This window comes from Vitis vinifera, chromosome 15, assembly GCF_030704535.1.
Source record: "Vitis vinifera cultivar Pinot Noir 40024 chromosome 15, ASM3070453v1".
In the NCBI taxonomy this organism is placed as follows: domain Eukaryota; kingdom Viridiplantae; phylum Streptophyta; class Magnoliopsida; order Vitales; family Vitaceae; genus Vitis; species Vitis vinifera.
Window position 1 is genome coordinate 15,342,652 of NC_081819.1, and position 16,206 is coordinate 15,358,857.

Sequence of the window (16,206 nt, forward strand, 5' to 3'; positions counted from 1 at the left end):
ATCCACCACGTCTTCACGAATGGACATGGGGATTAACTAATTCGAAAACAAGACATAATTATTAACTATATATGTTAAGTATCAAAAATAAGAACAATGATATTAAACTATTTGTATTATACCTCTGATGCTTCACGTTTTACCATCTTCCTTAATTTGTGTACAAACGGGGAGACCTTGAATTTACTTGGTTTCCTCTCCCTTGATGAACGTGTTTTCATGACATGATTAGGATAACCACATAGTGCTCGTAATGGTTCCTAATATGGAAAATGCCATTAATATATATCTATTTACTATGTAATGGTTAAGTAGTTGTAAAGAAAATAATTTTTTCTTTTATATGATACATACCTTTCCATAATCTCTTCTACTCCTTTTGATTGAAAGTGGTAAAATATTTTGATTTTTGTCTGGAATGATATGCACTTCAATTGATGTAGCACATGCATCTTCATTCTTTTCATTCAAGTCCTCAGTGCATAACTTCTCATTTGACAAAGTGTGAAGATAATGTTCATTCACATTCATATTGTTCGTATCTTCCAAACTTCTCTCGCATGAGAGCATGTCATTTTTCGTTTCTTCCTCGTGCATTCTCAAAGGTTTTCCGCTTGACCTAAGGAAGAGACCTTTCACTGTAGTATAATTCTCCTCAAATTTAGCCAAAATTTGATCACAACTACTACTACTTGCACCACAAGCCATATCAATTAGATGTGTCTTTAATTGTTTAAAGGTTTTATCCATCTCCATTAAGTTCCCACCATCAACCTAGTGATATATACGAACGTGATTAATAACATCATAATACAAAGGTTCAATGATAATATAGATAGTCACGATGAATATTGTAAAACACTTACTCGTTTAATAACATCTTTGTTTAGGTTGATTACAAATTTCTCATCGTCCTCATTCTCACTCGCCATTGTCGTTGCATTTCCATCAACGCAATCCCTTATCTCATTTTCTATCACCCATATTTTGAGCTACAATATATTCATCAAAATATAATACATATCAGATTTTAAATCACTAAAAACTTAAATCAATAGTAAACGACTTTCAAAACTATAACTTACATTCTCATTTGCATATCCACCAAGTTTTTCAATCTTCGTTTCCTGTCCAATACTTCATCATCTCCCCAAGCAATAATCCGAGGAGAAGGTCGAGTATATAGCGGTAGAAATTTCTCTTCAAACGATATATGCTCGTGGTAGAATAACTACGAGTATATTTGACATAGATATATAGTTAGTTCATAAATTATATTAAAACAAAATCGTATTTCACTATGATGTAAATTAATTACAAGGACATTACCATTAAAAACAATAAGCAACCGCAAACCCCACTTTGTTGTTTCTTCTTAAACTCTTCAATCCCGTGCACAAGATAGGACAACACAAATTCTGCCCAATTCATCTTCTTTATTGAATCGATGTCTTCCACAAGATGTAAGAAAGAACGATTCACAAAAAGCTTCATTGTTGGGCACAATAATGCACCCAACACAAATAATACAAAACGAACTTTAAAATCGTTTCCACCCTCTTTATCCTCCCTAATTTGATTTTCTAACATCACTAATGGCAATCGCCCTTTTTTATCACAATATTTTTTACATAAATCATTTTTATGGCCAACATCTTTGTTCATGCCAATCTTGAACCCTCTTGCCCTCAATCCCATAATAAATTCAACATCAATGGGGGATAATTTGATACAAGTATTATACAACTGTAACATATAAGTGTTCGGATTAAAACTATTTATCAACCAAAGACATAACCCATGATCAATTTTCCTACATCGAAGTTGCAAGAGGCTACCAAATCCTATTTCTTCTATGGCTACCTTTTGCTTTGGTTCTAATTTTTCAATCACTCTAATCACTCGCTCGGGGGAGCATCGAGTTTGAAGATATAACTGAAAAGATACACAAACATTAAACATGTTTACATTAATATAATTTCCAACAAATACATAAGTAAAGAAATTAAATATTCATTACAAAAAAAATTACCTTTGGAACCACACCCTTTTGAAGTGAATATTGTTTTGAACTTTCTTTGGACTTTGCCATGAAATTTTCTTTTTCTACTTTTGAAAGGGCATTCCACTTCTTGCCCAATTTTTTCCTCAACTACATTAATTGGTCACATAATTTAAATTCTAATTTTAAAATGTAATTATATTAGACATAACAATATTACTCCTTACATCATCATTTATCTTCACTCCTTTATCCTTCTCTTTCATCATGGCTAATTGATCGTTACTACAAAACAATTTCAAACAAATTTAACAATAACAACCACAAAAAATACATTAAAAAACATATTATTTTACATATTTCTATTTTCCCTTACTAGTAATGTATCCAAGCGCCGATAGGCCTCTTTGGATTTCTAACAACTTCAAGACCATCGCGTTCGCTCCTAAAAATTAAATCAAATCATTTAAGTCAATTTTTATAATATGATTTCGGATATAATAAATCAAACATACTTTCACCACCACATTATCTCAACATAAGGTTTTTTTCACATTTCAATAAATTTTATTTTTATATCTTACTACAATCAATCAAATGCCAATTAAAATACAAATACCATTACAACTACAACATCCTCCCTAAATATCTTTACATTTAAAATGATGACAAAATTAACATATAAATTTTTTTCAATGTTCAATAATCTAACCACACTCTTTTTCTATAATGTAATCAATCCATAAATCTAACAAAAAACATGAAATATAATGGACACAATATTGTAAAACACATAATTACTACTCACATTTTTTTCCCTTTATATAGAACTCGCCAAATAATTAGGATACAAGCGCCTTTTGAGTAACAAACAATTGTGTCCTTCTCAGCTTTCTTTTCCTTAGAATTACACGTCCTCTTCTTCTTCTTCCAGCTACGTCTTCAATTCGGGTTTTTAAACCATTAAATTTAGAACCTGAAAACACCCTCTTACACCTCTTAAACAAAATATAAAATATGAAGAAAACACAAGGGTTATGAAGATTCCACTAAAATTCTCCGTGTGAAAGAACCGAAATTCTCCGTGTGACAAAATGCAAGGGTAGGGGGGAGAGAAAGCAAAAATTCAGAAAATTTACATAAAATCTTCGAGAAGAAGAATCTAGCAGAAAAAATAGCTGACCTGGACATCAGGAGAAATGAAGTCTAAGACTCGGATCTTGGCACCGACCTCGCCCACAATCCTGAGCTCGCGGTCCTTGAGGGAGACTTCTTTGATGAGGTCAAGACGTCGGCTTGGAGGAGGTTGGCCCGGTTCACGGCGATGGTGGTCTCCACCCACCTGTGAAGACGTCTTTGATCCTGGTTGACGGTGAAGGTGGTCTCCACCTAGCTATGGAGACGTCTTTGATAAGGTCTGCGACGTCGGCCTCGAAGAGGTTGGCCCGATTGAAGCCGACCGTGGTCTTCACCCAACTGTGGAGAATCAGTGGAGAGAAAAACGGGAAAAGGGAGAGAAAACAAAGATGAGAGCGGGAAATGGGTGAGCTATGGAGGAAGTCGGCAAACAAAGATGAGGAAGTCGGCAAACAAAGATGAGAGCGGCAAATGGGTGAGCTGAGGAAGTCGGCTATGGAAGATGCGTGAGACAACCAGCTATGGAGGGACGAGAAATGGGTGAGCTGAGGAAGTCGGCTATGGAGGATGCGTGAGACAGCCAGCTATGGAGGGGCGGGAAATGGGTGAGCTGAGGAAGTCGGCAGCTATGGAGGATGCGTGAGACAGCCAGCTATGGAGGGGAAGAGAGCAAATTAAGGGGGAAAAAGGGGAAAAGGAGGAGAGAACGGGAGGGGGAGGTACCCGGTTGAAATTTTTTTTTTTCTTTTTCATTTGGATGGCTGAGATTTAATCATTTTCATCCAATGGATGAAAAAAAATGGAGGCATGGTACCGGAGGTATTGTAGAATTTTCCTAATGTTAATAGAAAGTTGAATATAAAATTGTATAACTAACAAAACCGTTATTCAAAAAACGGTGGTGGGAAAAAATTTGACAGACAGAGATCAGGGTTTTGTTGATGCAACTGTAGAGAGACTTTGCAGAGAGCAGACAACAACGGTATATTTAGAGAGAGGGAGAGAATGGCTGCGCTGTAGAGATGGAGAACTGCGATCTCAACCAATGAGAGGGAACCAACAACAATCGCTTTGGAGTCCAATAGAGAGAAAATGCCTTTCTCTTCTCCAACAATCCAAAACCAGAGCCAACCTCCTCCAAATCCACGCTTTCATGCTCCGTAACGCCCTCGAAACCAACCCCAATCTCTTCACTAAATTCATTGCAACTTGCTCTTCCATCGCCCTTCTGGCTCCTCTGTATGACCCGCTTGCCGGAATCGTCCACGCCCGTCGTATGTTTGATCATAGGCCCCACAGGGATGATGCCTTTCTTTGCAACTCCATGATCAAAGCGTATGTGGGTATGCGCCAATATTCTGAATCTTTCGCTCTTTATAGAGATCTTAGGAGGAATACGAGTTTTACGCCTGATAGTTTCACGTTTTCAGTGTTGGCAAAGTCCTGTGCACTGAATATGGCGATTTGGGAGGGTCAAGAGATTCATAGTCATGTTGTGGCAGTCGGGTTTTGCTTGGATTTGTATGCGGCGACAGCTTTGGTTGACATGTATGCGAAGTTTGGGAAGATGGATTGTGCAAGGAAGCTGTTTGATGAAATGATTGATAGAAGTCAAGTGTCTTGGACTGCTCTTATTGGTGGGTATGTGAGGTCTGGAGATATGGATAATGCAGGAAAGCTCTTTGATCAGATGATTGAGAAAGACTCAGCTGCATTCAATACAATGATTGATGCTTACGTCAAGTTGGGAGATATGTGCTCAGCCAGAAAATTATTTGATGAGATGCCAGAGAGGAGTGTAGTCTCTTGGACGATTATGATTTATGGGTACAGTAGCAATGGTAATCTTGATTCTGCTAGGTCGCTATTCGATGCCATGCCCGAGAAGAATCTGTTTTCTTGGAATGCAATGATCAGTGGATATCGCCAAAACAAACAGCCATATGAAGCGTTGAAACTGTTTCATGAAATGCAATCAACAACATCACTGGAACCAGATGAAGTTACTATAGTGAGTGTTCTTCCAGCAATAGCTGATTTGGGTGCTTTGGATTTGGGTGGTTGGGTCCATAGGTTTGTCCGGAGGAAGAAACTTGATAGAGCAACTAATGTTGGTACCGCTCTCATTGATATGTATGCCAAATGTGGTGAAATTGTGAAATCTAGGGGAGTTTTTGACAACATGCCTGAGAAAGAAACCGCTTCTTGGAATGCTTTGATTAATGCGTTTGCGATCAATGGGCGTGCCAAGGAAGCATTGGGGTTATTCATGGAGATGAATCATAAAGGTTTTATGCCGAATGAGATAACCATGATAGGCGTTTTATCAGCTTGTAATCACAGTGGGTTAGTGGAGGAAGGGAAGAGGTGGTTTAAAGCAATGGAAGAATTCGGGCTTACCCCAAAAATTGAACACTATGGTTGCATGGTAGACCTTTTGGGGAGGGCAGGATGTTTGCAGGAGGCTGAGAAGTTGATGGAGAGCATGCCTTACGAAGCGAATGGGATAATCTTGAGTTCTTTTCTATTTGCATGCGGCTACTCCAAGGATGTTGCAAGAGCCGAAAGAGTACTAAAAGAGGCAATTAAAATGGAGGCGTGGAACGATGGGAACTACATTATGTTGAGGAACTTGTACGCAAATGAGAAAAGATGGAAAGAAGCGGATGAAGTTAAGGGTTTGATGAGGAGGAATGGAGTGAAGAAAGAGGCTGGTTGCAGTGCAATTGAAGTTGATAGTAGGGTTTGGGAGTTTGTAGCAGGGGATAGAGTGCATCCAAAATGGGAGGCCATTCATTCTGTCTTAGGCCAGTTATGGGTGCACATGAAGGGAACAAGGTTGCATACTAAAACTATGAAGAGAGGGAGAGATGTGTTGAATTGTTGAAGTGTATGCAAGGCATAATATCATGCCCTGCACAAATGCAGAGGTTTAGGAAAAACCTAAGTCCGAACAATCTCATTAACTATAGGTGAAGGAAACATCAACAGACTTGGTAGCCGGAAACAGTGATTTAGCAGATTCTTCTATCTAACTCATGTGACTATAGGGTGATTTTCTCTCTCTATGAAGCAAGAAAGGTTGTATTCTCTTAGTTCTCCAATTGTAATGTATCTTTACTTAGTTTTTTCTCTTTCTATTTTTTTGTATCAAAATGTATTGGAAAATTTTGATATAAAAGGGATTTGTAACAAGTATTTTCAACCAAATTCAAGAAAGAATTGCATTTGGTTTTTTTATTTTGTGGGGAAATCAAACTGACTATTTGAATATGATTATTAAATCCTATAAAAGCACAGATTAACGACTTGTGAGACAATTTTCAAGGTTTTTGACCTCCTAAAACCAATTCTTTGGTCTATGGTTGCCTTCAAATACCTCAGAATCCTCTTGACAACCTTTCAATGAGTATCCAATGGTTTTTGCATATGTTGACACACTTTGTAAACATTGAACGCAATTTCAGGTTTGGTGATAGTGATGTATTGGAGAGCTTCTACAACATTTGTATCCTCTTACGTATTCTTTATAGGATCGCCCTTTTAAGAAGAAAGTTGGAGACCACCGATCATTGGCGTAGGTAGAGGATTAGCGTTAATGTCTATCTTCACTTTCTGAAGGAGGTCTTCGATTTATATCCTTTGAGACAAGTGGAACCCTTCTGCAACTTTCTTCACTTCAATACCATGGAAGTAGTTTAACTCTCCAAGATCTTTAAGAGAAAATGACTTGTTTAAATGAAAAATAAGTTGCTCTAACTCTTTATTGCTATTCCTAATCACGATAACATTGTCCACATAGACTAGGATAGAGACATATGAGCTAGTTGTGATCTTTAGAAAAAGAGGTTGATATGCTCTAGATGAGGTGAACCCAAGTGAATACAATCTTCTAATCTCTCAAACTAAGTTCTTAGAGCCTGCTTAAGGCCATAGAGAGCTTTATATAACTTACAACTAGACCTTGGCCCTGATCAAAACCTGGCAGTTGGTCCATGTACACTTCCTCTTGAAGACTTCCATTTAAAAACATGTTGTTAACATCTAATTGCCTCACTTACCATCCACAAGACAAAGCTATAGTTAAGACAACTTTAATAGATGAGCCTTCACAACAGGTGAGAATGTTTCTATGAAATCAATTCTAGGAGTTTGGAGATATCCTTTTGCAACAAGTCGTATTTGTATCTATTGATCGAACCATTTAGATTCTTTTTTAGCTTAAAAACCCATTTGCATCCCACTGATTTCATGTTTGGAGGTAAAGACACAAGGGCTTCATTTTCTTCGATCATTACTGCCTTCCACTTTCAATTTTGAAGAGCTTTTGCCATACAAGAAGGTTCCTGCATAGAAAGATCAATGACAAGACCTTAGGCTTAAAATTTCCATTTTTGAACCTTGTGACCGTAGTATGGGAATTCAGCCACACCAACAACATTAGTATTAAAAGAGAAGTGTGTTGTCCAACAAGTGTATGACTTGCTGCAAAACTATCTTCTAGTAGAAGAGTAGATAGATTTGAGTTGATGGGAACTATTGGTGGATGACCAGAAATGATAGGTCATGAACTGTATATAATTGGAATTTATGAAAGATATTACATAAATTGAAGATATTACAATTGGGGTATAAGATCCACATCTCCCTATCTCTTCTAGTCCACTAGCTGCAGACAAGATAGACCCGACCCATCAACTATCATACCTCAAACACTTGCCAATTTGCATGAAAACTTTGTAGTGATATCTTCCATCACAACATTACTAGTGGAAGCCATATACACAGAGCCACCTTTGAGCGAATTGGACTTGCCTTAGAAGCATTAATGATTCTGTCCCAGAGAGCAGAATTGGACTACTAAGGAGTGACATTGAGCAACTAGGGAGTGGATTGTGAAAGTATGAGAGCAAAATCATTAAGATTATGAAAATTTGATAAATGTAAGCGTCAATAATTTATATATATTTCAAATATCATGAATTCTTATGTTCTATTATTTAAAGCAATCGACATAAGGTACAAAGTTATAAGACTAAGGTACAAAGAGATGCGGAAACTGGATACAAACAAATGGAACTTTGGGTATAAAGTTCTAGGACTACTTGTAATTCCTTTCATTAGAGCAAAATTAAACAACTTAGGAGCACAATTAGGACATTAGGGAGGGGAATGAGAACATACGAGAGTAAAATCATAAACATTCGCATTTGTTAACTTGGAAGTTGGAACAACACATATATGTTGCAAAAAAATGATAAATTAATTATATAATTAACTTGAAGGTAAAAAAAATTACTAATACGTATTATTATTTATTTATTTTTTTCAAATAATGAGCCTAAAGTATAAAGAAATAAGACATGGTATAAGGAAATCAGACTATGGTACAAATAAATGAGATTATGGTACAAGCAAATGTGATGAAGATATAGAGAAATGAAACAAAGGTATAAATAAATAAGACATTAAATTTTTTATAAAAGATCGGCAATTAAGGGACAATTTATGATAGGTGAGAGAAATCAAATGATTGGTATTGGAAAGATAAAAAAAGTCATGATCCATTGTTGATTTTCAATCATTTCTTGATGGTTTTTATGATAAAATTGTTATTTATTATTATTGTTCCATATTTAGTATATTATTTTTATTTTTCAAAAAATTATGAAAAATTGCATATTTATCGCAATAGTTTTTCCAAGTGGAATTTTTATTTATTTTAGTATGTTATCAATTATTTATCCTTCTTATCTATAAGTTTTATAATATTTTATAAAATATAAGTATAACAAAAAAATTATTTTCATAACATAAAAATATCATAATTTTATTATTTTAAATAAATTATCATAAAAAAATGTCAATCGTTTTTTAATTTCAAATTCAAAAACTTCGAATAAATTATTCTATATAAAATGTTATTTAACCTTCTTTCTTTTTACATAATTTAGACTTTTAATCAAAACATATAATGATTGTATTATTAAACTTTGAAATTTTTAAATATAAATGAGTGGAAAATACTTTCAATACAAAATTAGACAAGAATAAAATACAAAGACACAAAATGAAAGTACAAAAAGATGTGATCAAGGTATAATGAAATGAAACCTTGGTTACATTGCTTTCGAAGTACCAATAATTATATCCTTGGGACTAAAATTGGACAATTAGAGCACGATATTAAGCAATTAGGGAATGAATTGTGAAGATATGAAAGGTAGTGGGATCACTAAAATTATGAAAAAATGATAATTGTACTTATCAATCATATATATTTATATATATATATATATATATATATATTTCAAACAAATATCATGGATTCTTTTGTTGCCTTATTGAAAGAATTTACATTATTTAATATATTTTTATTTAAGACAATCAACATTAGGTACATAAGACCAAAGTACAAAGATATGAGATTCGGATACAATCAAATAAAAGTTTGGGTACAAAGCCCTGAAACTACTTGTAATTTCTTTTTTTGAAGCGGAATTTGACAACTTGAGAGTACAATTGGAAGGATGAGGAGCACAATGGAGCTACATGATAAAAATTGTTAAACAAAAATTCACATTTATTAACTTGTAAGAACACATATATGACATAAAGATGATAAATTAATCCTATGATCAATTTTAAGGTAAAAAATTACTTAAATACACTTCACTTTTTAAAATAATGAGTCATTTGTTAGCTAAACACGTTCACCACGTCGTCCAGCACTTCATGATGTGGTCCAGCACTTTGACCACGTCCTCCACCATCCCTCTTCCGCTGCGGTTAAGGAGCACGTTCTAATAACTACTCATGCATGGTGGCAAGAGCAACGTGGTATGATGGAAGCCACGGTTATAAAGATATGAAAAGCGGTCTCGAACTCGTCTGCTACATTTTTTTATCTTCAGAAAAAACACCATCTAAAAAAGAGATATAGAGTTTGGAAATCTAGGTTTTTGAAACCGACTACAATGGCTGGAGGTAAGTAGATTATTCTTAGTCTTTTCAGTTTTGATTCATGTTGCAAATCCATTGAAATCAAATATAGCATGTAAAACTTCATTCACACCATTGAGTATAAAAAAATAAGACACGGTACAAAGAAATCATACCAAGGTACAAAGACATTGAATTAAAAAAAAAAATCAACAAAACATTGTAAATAATTCTGTGATTTATTGAAAAATAGAAAAAGATCATACCACTAGAAAGATCATAAAGTTCAACTTTTTGTGGCGATTTTTACACTTAAATTGAAGATGAATTTATTTATCTTTAATATAGTTCCATATTTTTTTTTCTTTTTAAAATTTTTCCCACATTTACACCTTAATTTTATATCTTCATGAATTATTTTTTATATAAATTTATTCTTCACAAATAAATTCATTTGTCCGGAAAAACAAATACATTTCAATTACATCTTTATAAAATATTTTTTTACATTTATTTATTGGCTTTATATTAAAGTAAAAATTGTTCCCTTTCTTAAATAGTTTATCTTTTTAAAATAATAATAAATTTTTCTATCTTCATAAAATATTTTTTCTATATTTATTTCTTGGTTTTAAATTAAAAAGAAATGTTCACTTTTTTAAATAGTTTTTCTTATTAAAATACTAATACATTTTTATGTTTTTATAAAATAAAAAAATAGAATGAAAACTCAATCACCCCACTTAAAGCTTACGTCTACTTTCAAATTTTGATATTTTGTAGAGGGAGATTTTTTATGCCTACCGAAAAACATAAGATATAAGCAAATAAAACCAATATATGGGATAATACTAATATAGTATAAGATAGAACCATAATATAAAATAATGGAACTTCGTATATGGTACAAATATATAAAATTTGGGTATCAAGTAATGAGATCTGAGTTACGCACATAATATTACTTGATTGGTGATGTCTTTTTCATAAGTATAAAAATGTTGCATTGAGACCCACATATGTTATAGTCTACAAATTTCAATCATCTCTTTCTCCCATTCTCATTTGTTATTTCCTTATCAATAAAATTTCAAATTAATGATAACCAAATCTATTTAATTGAAATCTTATGGGAGGTTGATTGAAATTTACCTTTTCCACCACTCTCATGTTCCAACCTAGGCTTTAGCATGTCCTTTCAGCTTGATCTATACATGGGCTCAATGGGTCTCTCTCTCTCTCTCTCTGTCTCTCTCTCTCTCTAACATGTTACAAGGCAAGAATTTTTTTCCCCTCAAATAATTCCTTGCTTCCACCAAGCCAAAGAGTCTAACAAGTCATTCCTTTATCTTTCACTATATATTATACAGACGCTCGCAGTTGAATAGAGTTCAACTGTGGTGTTGTGTTAATCCCAAAAATGGGGCTTGTCCAGAGTATCAGGCGTAGAGGTTCTCCAGTCGCTTTCATCCCTTTGCTTCTCATGGGAAAAGGTTCTCCATTGGCTTTCCTCAACATCTCTTATTTTCTTTATTTTCTCTTTCTATTTTTCTTCTTCATATTTTCCCCCTCAATTCTTTTTGCATGTAGAGTTGACGCCACAAAAATTAGCGAGCCGTGCAATTCAGATGTTTTACAGTGATCCTGCGGACTATGACAACCTGGAGGCCTTCCATTCAGAAATTCTCAGTATCTTCGAGTAAGTACCACTAATTCAACTACAACTGATAATATTAAAGGTTAAGAGAAGAGCTTTGTCATAAGCTTCCTAATAATCCAACTCTACAATCAGTCAAATGGTCTCCTTTTTAAGTGCTGTTTGGTTGCCCAGAAAGGGAGCGAGATCTATGATTATTCTGCAACATTTTCCAGGCAACCAAACAACCAACCATCATTTTAACACAAGCATTTCATGTAGGCATGTGTTAATACTGGGAGAGAGAGAGAGAGAGAGAGGGAGGGAGAGGAGAGGGGTAGTCATTCACCTCTATCAAACTGTCTAACTTGCCTGGTGAACCAATCTTCCTCAGAATTGCCAACTCTGCGTTCCCTGGTAGACATTTTGAAGCACCATCACGTGAGAAAGTAGAGGTCAGTTACCATTGTCTCTGCAGCATCATTTTCCACTTCAGAATAGCCTCCTAACCATACATGTTACTCCAAAAAAAAAAAAAAAAAAGCCAGAAGGCTTTTACAGAATGGAAAAGCTCTAGTGATGTGGAAAAGGAGAAAATATTCATGGAGTTGCTTAAGAACACAAAGCCTGGCGAGATAGATAACATTACCTTGATAGTAGGCCTGGCAACACCACCTTTCTCCATGGTGGCAAAGAGAGCAGGAGAGAATGTAACTCCCTTCAAAATGATCAAGAATGTCCCCGACGCCTTGTTTGTGCCCACAGTCACACTGCTGATGCTTTTCTCCGTTAAGCTGATCAGAAAGGCTACGGAAAAATATGGTGAAGAAGCAGAATACAAAGAAAAAAAGAGAGAGGAGAAACGAAAAGAAGAGAGAAGAAAAAGAAGATGAAGCAAAGGCCCATAAGTGATATCAAGATCGCTGTTTGTATTACCCCCATATGCATGAGGACTCTGTTCTTCATGATTATGCTTCTTATGCTTTAATAATTAAATTTATTTGTTCCTATATTGTATAATGTCTTAAATGCATCCACAATCAGCAGCAGTTAGCCCAAGACAGCATCTTCTCCCTACCAGCCATCCCCACCCTGCAAGTAAATTCCCTCTTACAAGTGATTCTTCTTATTCCTATTTTCGAGTCAACAATAAATTCTCTCTCAAATTCTTTTGAATCATTTACTTTGTTGTAACTTGTAACCACTATTTATTTGATCCTATATGAATCTTAAGATCTAAACAATAAATCTTGAGATCTAAACAAAACAAACATCTGAATGCACCAATTATACAAATTTTGTTTTTATATTAATTTTGGGAGTTGATGAACTAGGTTATTATTTATAGTCATAATTCACCGACACAGATTACGTCATATATTAACTTTGATTTGGCCTTTTATGCTCCCTATTCTTTCAGTTTTGATATCACTTGTTGGAATCAACGAGATTGAGTATTAATGATAATTTTGCTAAAATAATGTTTTATTGCATTCTATTTTTTTTTAAACATAATAACAAACCTATATTCATAATAAACTAACCATATTTGCACTATGTCTCCAATTCATATTAGATTAGGGTGGTATTTATTTTTTTGGTTGAATAGAAAAAATCAAAATATTTGACATTTTCTATTCAACTAAAAGTAACTTATATCAACCAATATAACTAAAATAAACTTGTTATTGATAATAAATTCAATTTAATTATGTTAGTTGATAATAACGAGTTACTTTTAACTAAATACAAAAAGTCAAACATTTTGGGTTTTTCTTTTCAACCAAAAAACAAACATAATCTATGAATGTTAATTAACATAAAAGACTTTAATAAATAACAATTCTTAATATTTTTCAAATTCATAAACTTTTTCTAATTTGATTTTAAATTAGATTATAATTTTAGCACAAGCATAATGTTTTTGACCTACACAAATGTAAGGGTGAAAAAAAAAAAGGGCCTGAGTGGATGGGCAAACATCAATAGATTTGGTAGCAGGAAATGGAGATTTAGCAAATTTTGGTATCTAATTCATGCAATTATAAGGTGATTTTCTTTATCCTATTGCATCCTAAAAATAAAAATAAAAATTCTTATGCAAGATGTAACCTATACATAAAAATAAGTATATATCTTGCGCATTTTAAAACAATTTTTAAAATTTAAGAAAATAAAAATTTTCAATTTCTCAAATTTCTAAAATTTTGAAAAGGTGTGGACCCCGCATTTCGATGGCTCGAATGCGTTTCCCACTCGATGACGAGCTCGATTTTATTCTTTGAAAAAATTGATTTTTATTGATTATTTGAAAATGACTTGGAGTCGCCACTTATTTTTGTTTTATTTTTAAAGGGTAAACAAAATAAGAAAGAAAAACCCTAAGTGTGACTCCTTATTTTGGAAAAGGCGGTCTGTGAAAACCGGATCGGGTTCGGGGGTCAGGTTACTTATCGGGAAGGTACGGTAAAGACCGTAGCACCCCTCTAAGTCCCTAAAGTCGGGTCTCTACTAATAGACGGAAGCTGACGTGGCAATCAATGAGGAAATCGATGAATACTCAAATCGATCATGCACAATATGAGAAGTAAAGCATGTATAAAGAATAGGCGAAATATGAATAGATGCGCACCTGGGCGGCAATCACGAATGCGCTATCATGAAACATGGTTAGTGAACAATGAACAGATATAATTAAGTGCATATCAAGGAATAGAGTAAACCAATCAAGTATGGCAAATCAATCAATCAATCAATCAATCAATCATGAAGTCAAATATGTGGGGCCCCCACCAAAGCCCGATTCATTTTTGCATAAATCAATTCCACAAACTCTATCACTTAGAATTATGGAATTTGATTTTAGCTTATTTTAAAACATTTTAAAACCATGAAAAATTTGAGAGTGGCTCATCAAAAAAAGAAAATGGCGGCCAAATTTTATTGAAAATAGGACTTTTGGAACTTAAAAATTCTAAGGAAGAAGAAAAGATTAGAGTTGGGGTTATTTAAAGACTAAAACCCAAAAATTTATTTGAAGAAAAGGGTTTTTAAAAGAAAATTATTTTTGAGAAGTCAAAGATGGGAAATGGCCCTTGGGTCAAAGGTGGCCATGCAGTGATACTGTACAACCTTGTCTAGGGCGGATGAATCCAGAGCAGGAAACTCCTTAACAGCAGCAAGTTCAAGCTTCACAGCATCACCATGGCTTAGTGCCTCAATGTGTGTCATTTTCAGTTCTTGATCAACTTTCTTGACTTCAATTTTCTGATTCTCATCAGTGGTACCACCAGTATCGCTTTGTGAAGCTTGTCCCACCTCAGCTTCTCCCTTGCAGTTCAAATCTCTTGACATACCACGAGCATATCCAACTTCCAGTTTTGTCTGCAGACGAATTCTTCTTCGTGCCGTTCCTTGTGGCCCACAGTTGTTGGCATCTGATTGAATTTGTGGTTGCCATGTCCTTCTCTTGATTACAGTTCCAGTAAGATCACTACTGCCAATTGCATTTGTATAACTGTTTGATTCTTCTAAGCTATTGAACAAATTATCTAACTGGTTGACAGTTGAACCAACAGAGAAAGCACCATCACCGAAGTTATTATGTGAGAAACCCATATTGCCACTGTACCCGACAGCACTGTTGCTAGTGGTAGTCTTGAAAGCACTGATATTTGTTTCCATCTCTTGTAATGCCTCTGTTTTAATGTTATCAACGATGCACGCTGAAGCATCAAACTCCACATCAAGCTGTGTTTGACTCATTGCATCTGACTCACGGCATGATCCATTTTCATCGAGGACTAACTCCAAAAATTCAATAACATTAGGATCCTGTTCATTTGATTCTCAAAATCCATAAGACATACCCGCCAGCACATGAGGATTAGGAATTGGTTTCATCAAGCATCTTTGCTTCTTCAGGCTGGCACTTTTCCAAACAGCCATGCGCATTTGCTTGGATCACAACTGTCGAACATTCCGGGCATTGAGCTATGTGCTTGCAAATATGACATGAGGGAAATTCCTCCACCATCCATACATGTACTAACAGCAAACAGTAGCATCCTCGGTACCCATACATTGACACTTGGCTGCCAAAATCTGCAGGACAGTCTGAATATGAAGCATGTTGTCTCCTTATGAGCTTTTCAGTCTCATTGCCACTTGGTGTTTGCTCTGGAGTTGCTTCGGGCTTATATTGATAGAAGTGACAAGGAGAATCTGAGAATACTCATAAAAAAGGTGACACAACATTTAGTCATTCAGGACCTCTTTCTCTGTATTGGAGAACTTCGACTCCATTAACGAACTGCCATTGATCAGGACCTTAAGAGGTGAACCTCCCATGCAACCACCACCAATAGCACGTCTGATGCAACACCATAGCTGCTGTGTCTTAGATTCGCATAGACAACATCAGCTTTGCTGTCTTCTATTAGGTCTTAAGACAGGTTTGAAGAGACACTCGCTGAAACAAAGCCTTCCC

The 16,206-nt window shown here is 34.9% G+C and overlaps 3 protein-coding genes and 1 long non-coding RNA gene across 5 annotated transcripts; 2 read left to right on the forward strand and 2 right to left on the reverse strand.

The window, feature by feature from the left end:
- Positions 1 to 380: 380 nt before the first annotated feature.
- Positions 381 to 2,517, reverse strand: LOC109124012 (serine/threonine-protein phosphatase 7 long form homolog). The gene is made up of 6 exons (XM_059743166.1): positions 2,379 to 2,517; positions 2,230 to 2,287; positions 2,033 to 2,152; positions 1,330 to 1,935; positions 1,086 to 1,231; positions 381 to 992 (listed from the first exon to the last, which is right to left on the reverse strand). Exons 2-6 carry the CDS (start codon positions 2,269 to 2,271, stop codon positions 977 to 979), a joined length of 930 nt encoding a protein of 309 aa, XP_059599149.1. The 5' UTR covers positions 2,272 to 2,287; positions 2,379 to 2,517; the 3' UTR covers positions 381 to 976.
- Positions 2,518 to 4,001: 1,484 nt separating this feature from the next.
- LOC100256428 (pentatricopeptide repeat-containing protein At2g44880) lies at positions 4,002 to 6,412 on the forward strand. 2 transcript variants are annotated; one of them, XM_010663091.3, is made up of 2 exons: positions 4,002 to 4,482; positions 4,570 to 6,412. In XM_010663091.3, the coding sequence occupies exons 1-2, from the start codon at positions 4,185 to 4,187 to the stop codon at positions 6,024 to 6,026; spliced, it is 1,755 nt and encodes a 584-aa protein (XP_010661393.1). In that variant the 5' UTR covers positions 4,002 to 4,184; the 3' UTR covers positions 6,027 to 6,412. The 2 variants fall into 2 exon arrangements, with proteins under 2 accessions (XP_010661393.1, XP_019081012.1); XM_019225467.2 differs by having other exon boundaries at positions 4,003 to 6,412.
- Positions 6,413 to 10,961: 4,549 nt separating this feature from the next.
- On the reverse strand, positions 10,962 to 12,475 carry LOC104881809 (uncharacterized). Its single transcript, XR_787738.3, has 2 exons — positions 12,367 to 12,475; positions 10,962 to 12,189 (listed from the first exon to the last, which is right to left on the reverse strand). It is a non-coding gene; the product is annotated as an uncharacterized LOC104881809 (long non-coding RNA).
- Positions 11,488 to 12,961, forward strand: LOC100251276 (uncharacterized). The gene is made up of 4 exons (XM_010663086.3): positions 11,488 to 11,574; positions 11,672 to 11,780; positions 12,112 to 12,172; positions 12,266 to 12,961. The coding sequence occupies exons 1-4, from the start codon at positions 11,502 to 11,504 to the stop codon at positions 12,608 to 12,610; spliced, it is 588 nt and encodes a 195-aa protein (XP_010661388.1). The 5' UTR covers positions 11,488 to 11,501; the 3' UTR covers positions 12,611 to 12,961.
- The last annotated feature ends 3,245 nt before the right edge of the window (positions 12,962 to 16,206 follow it).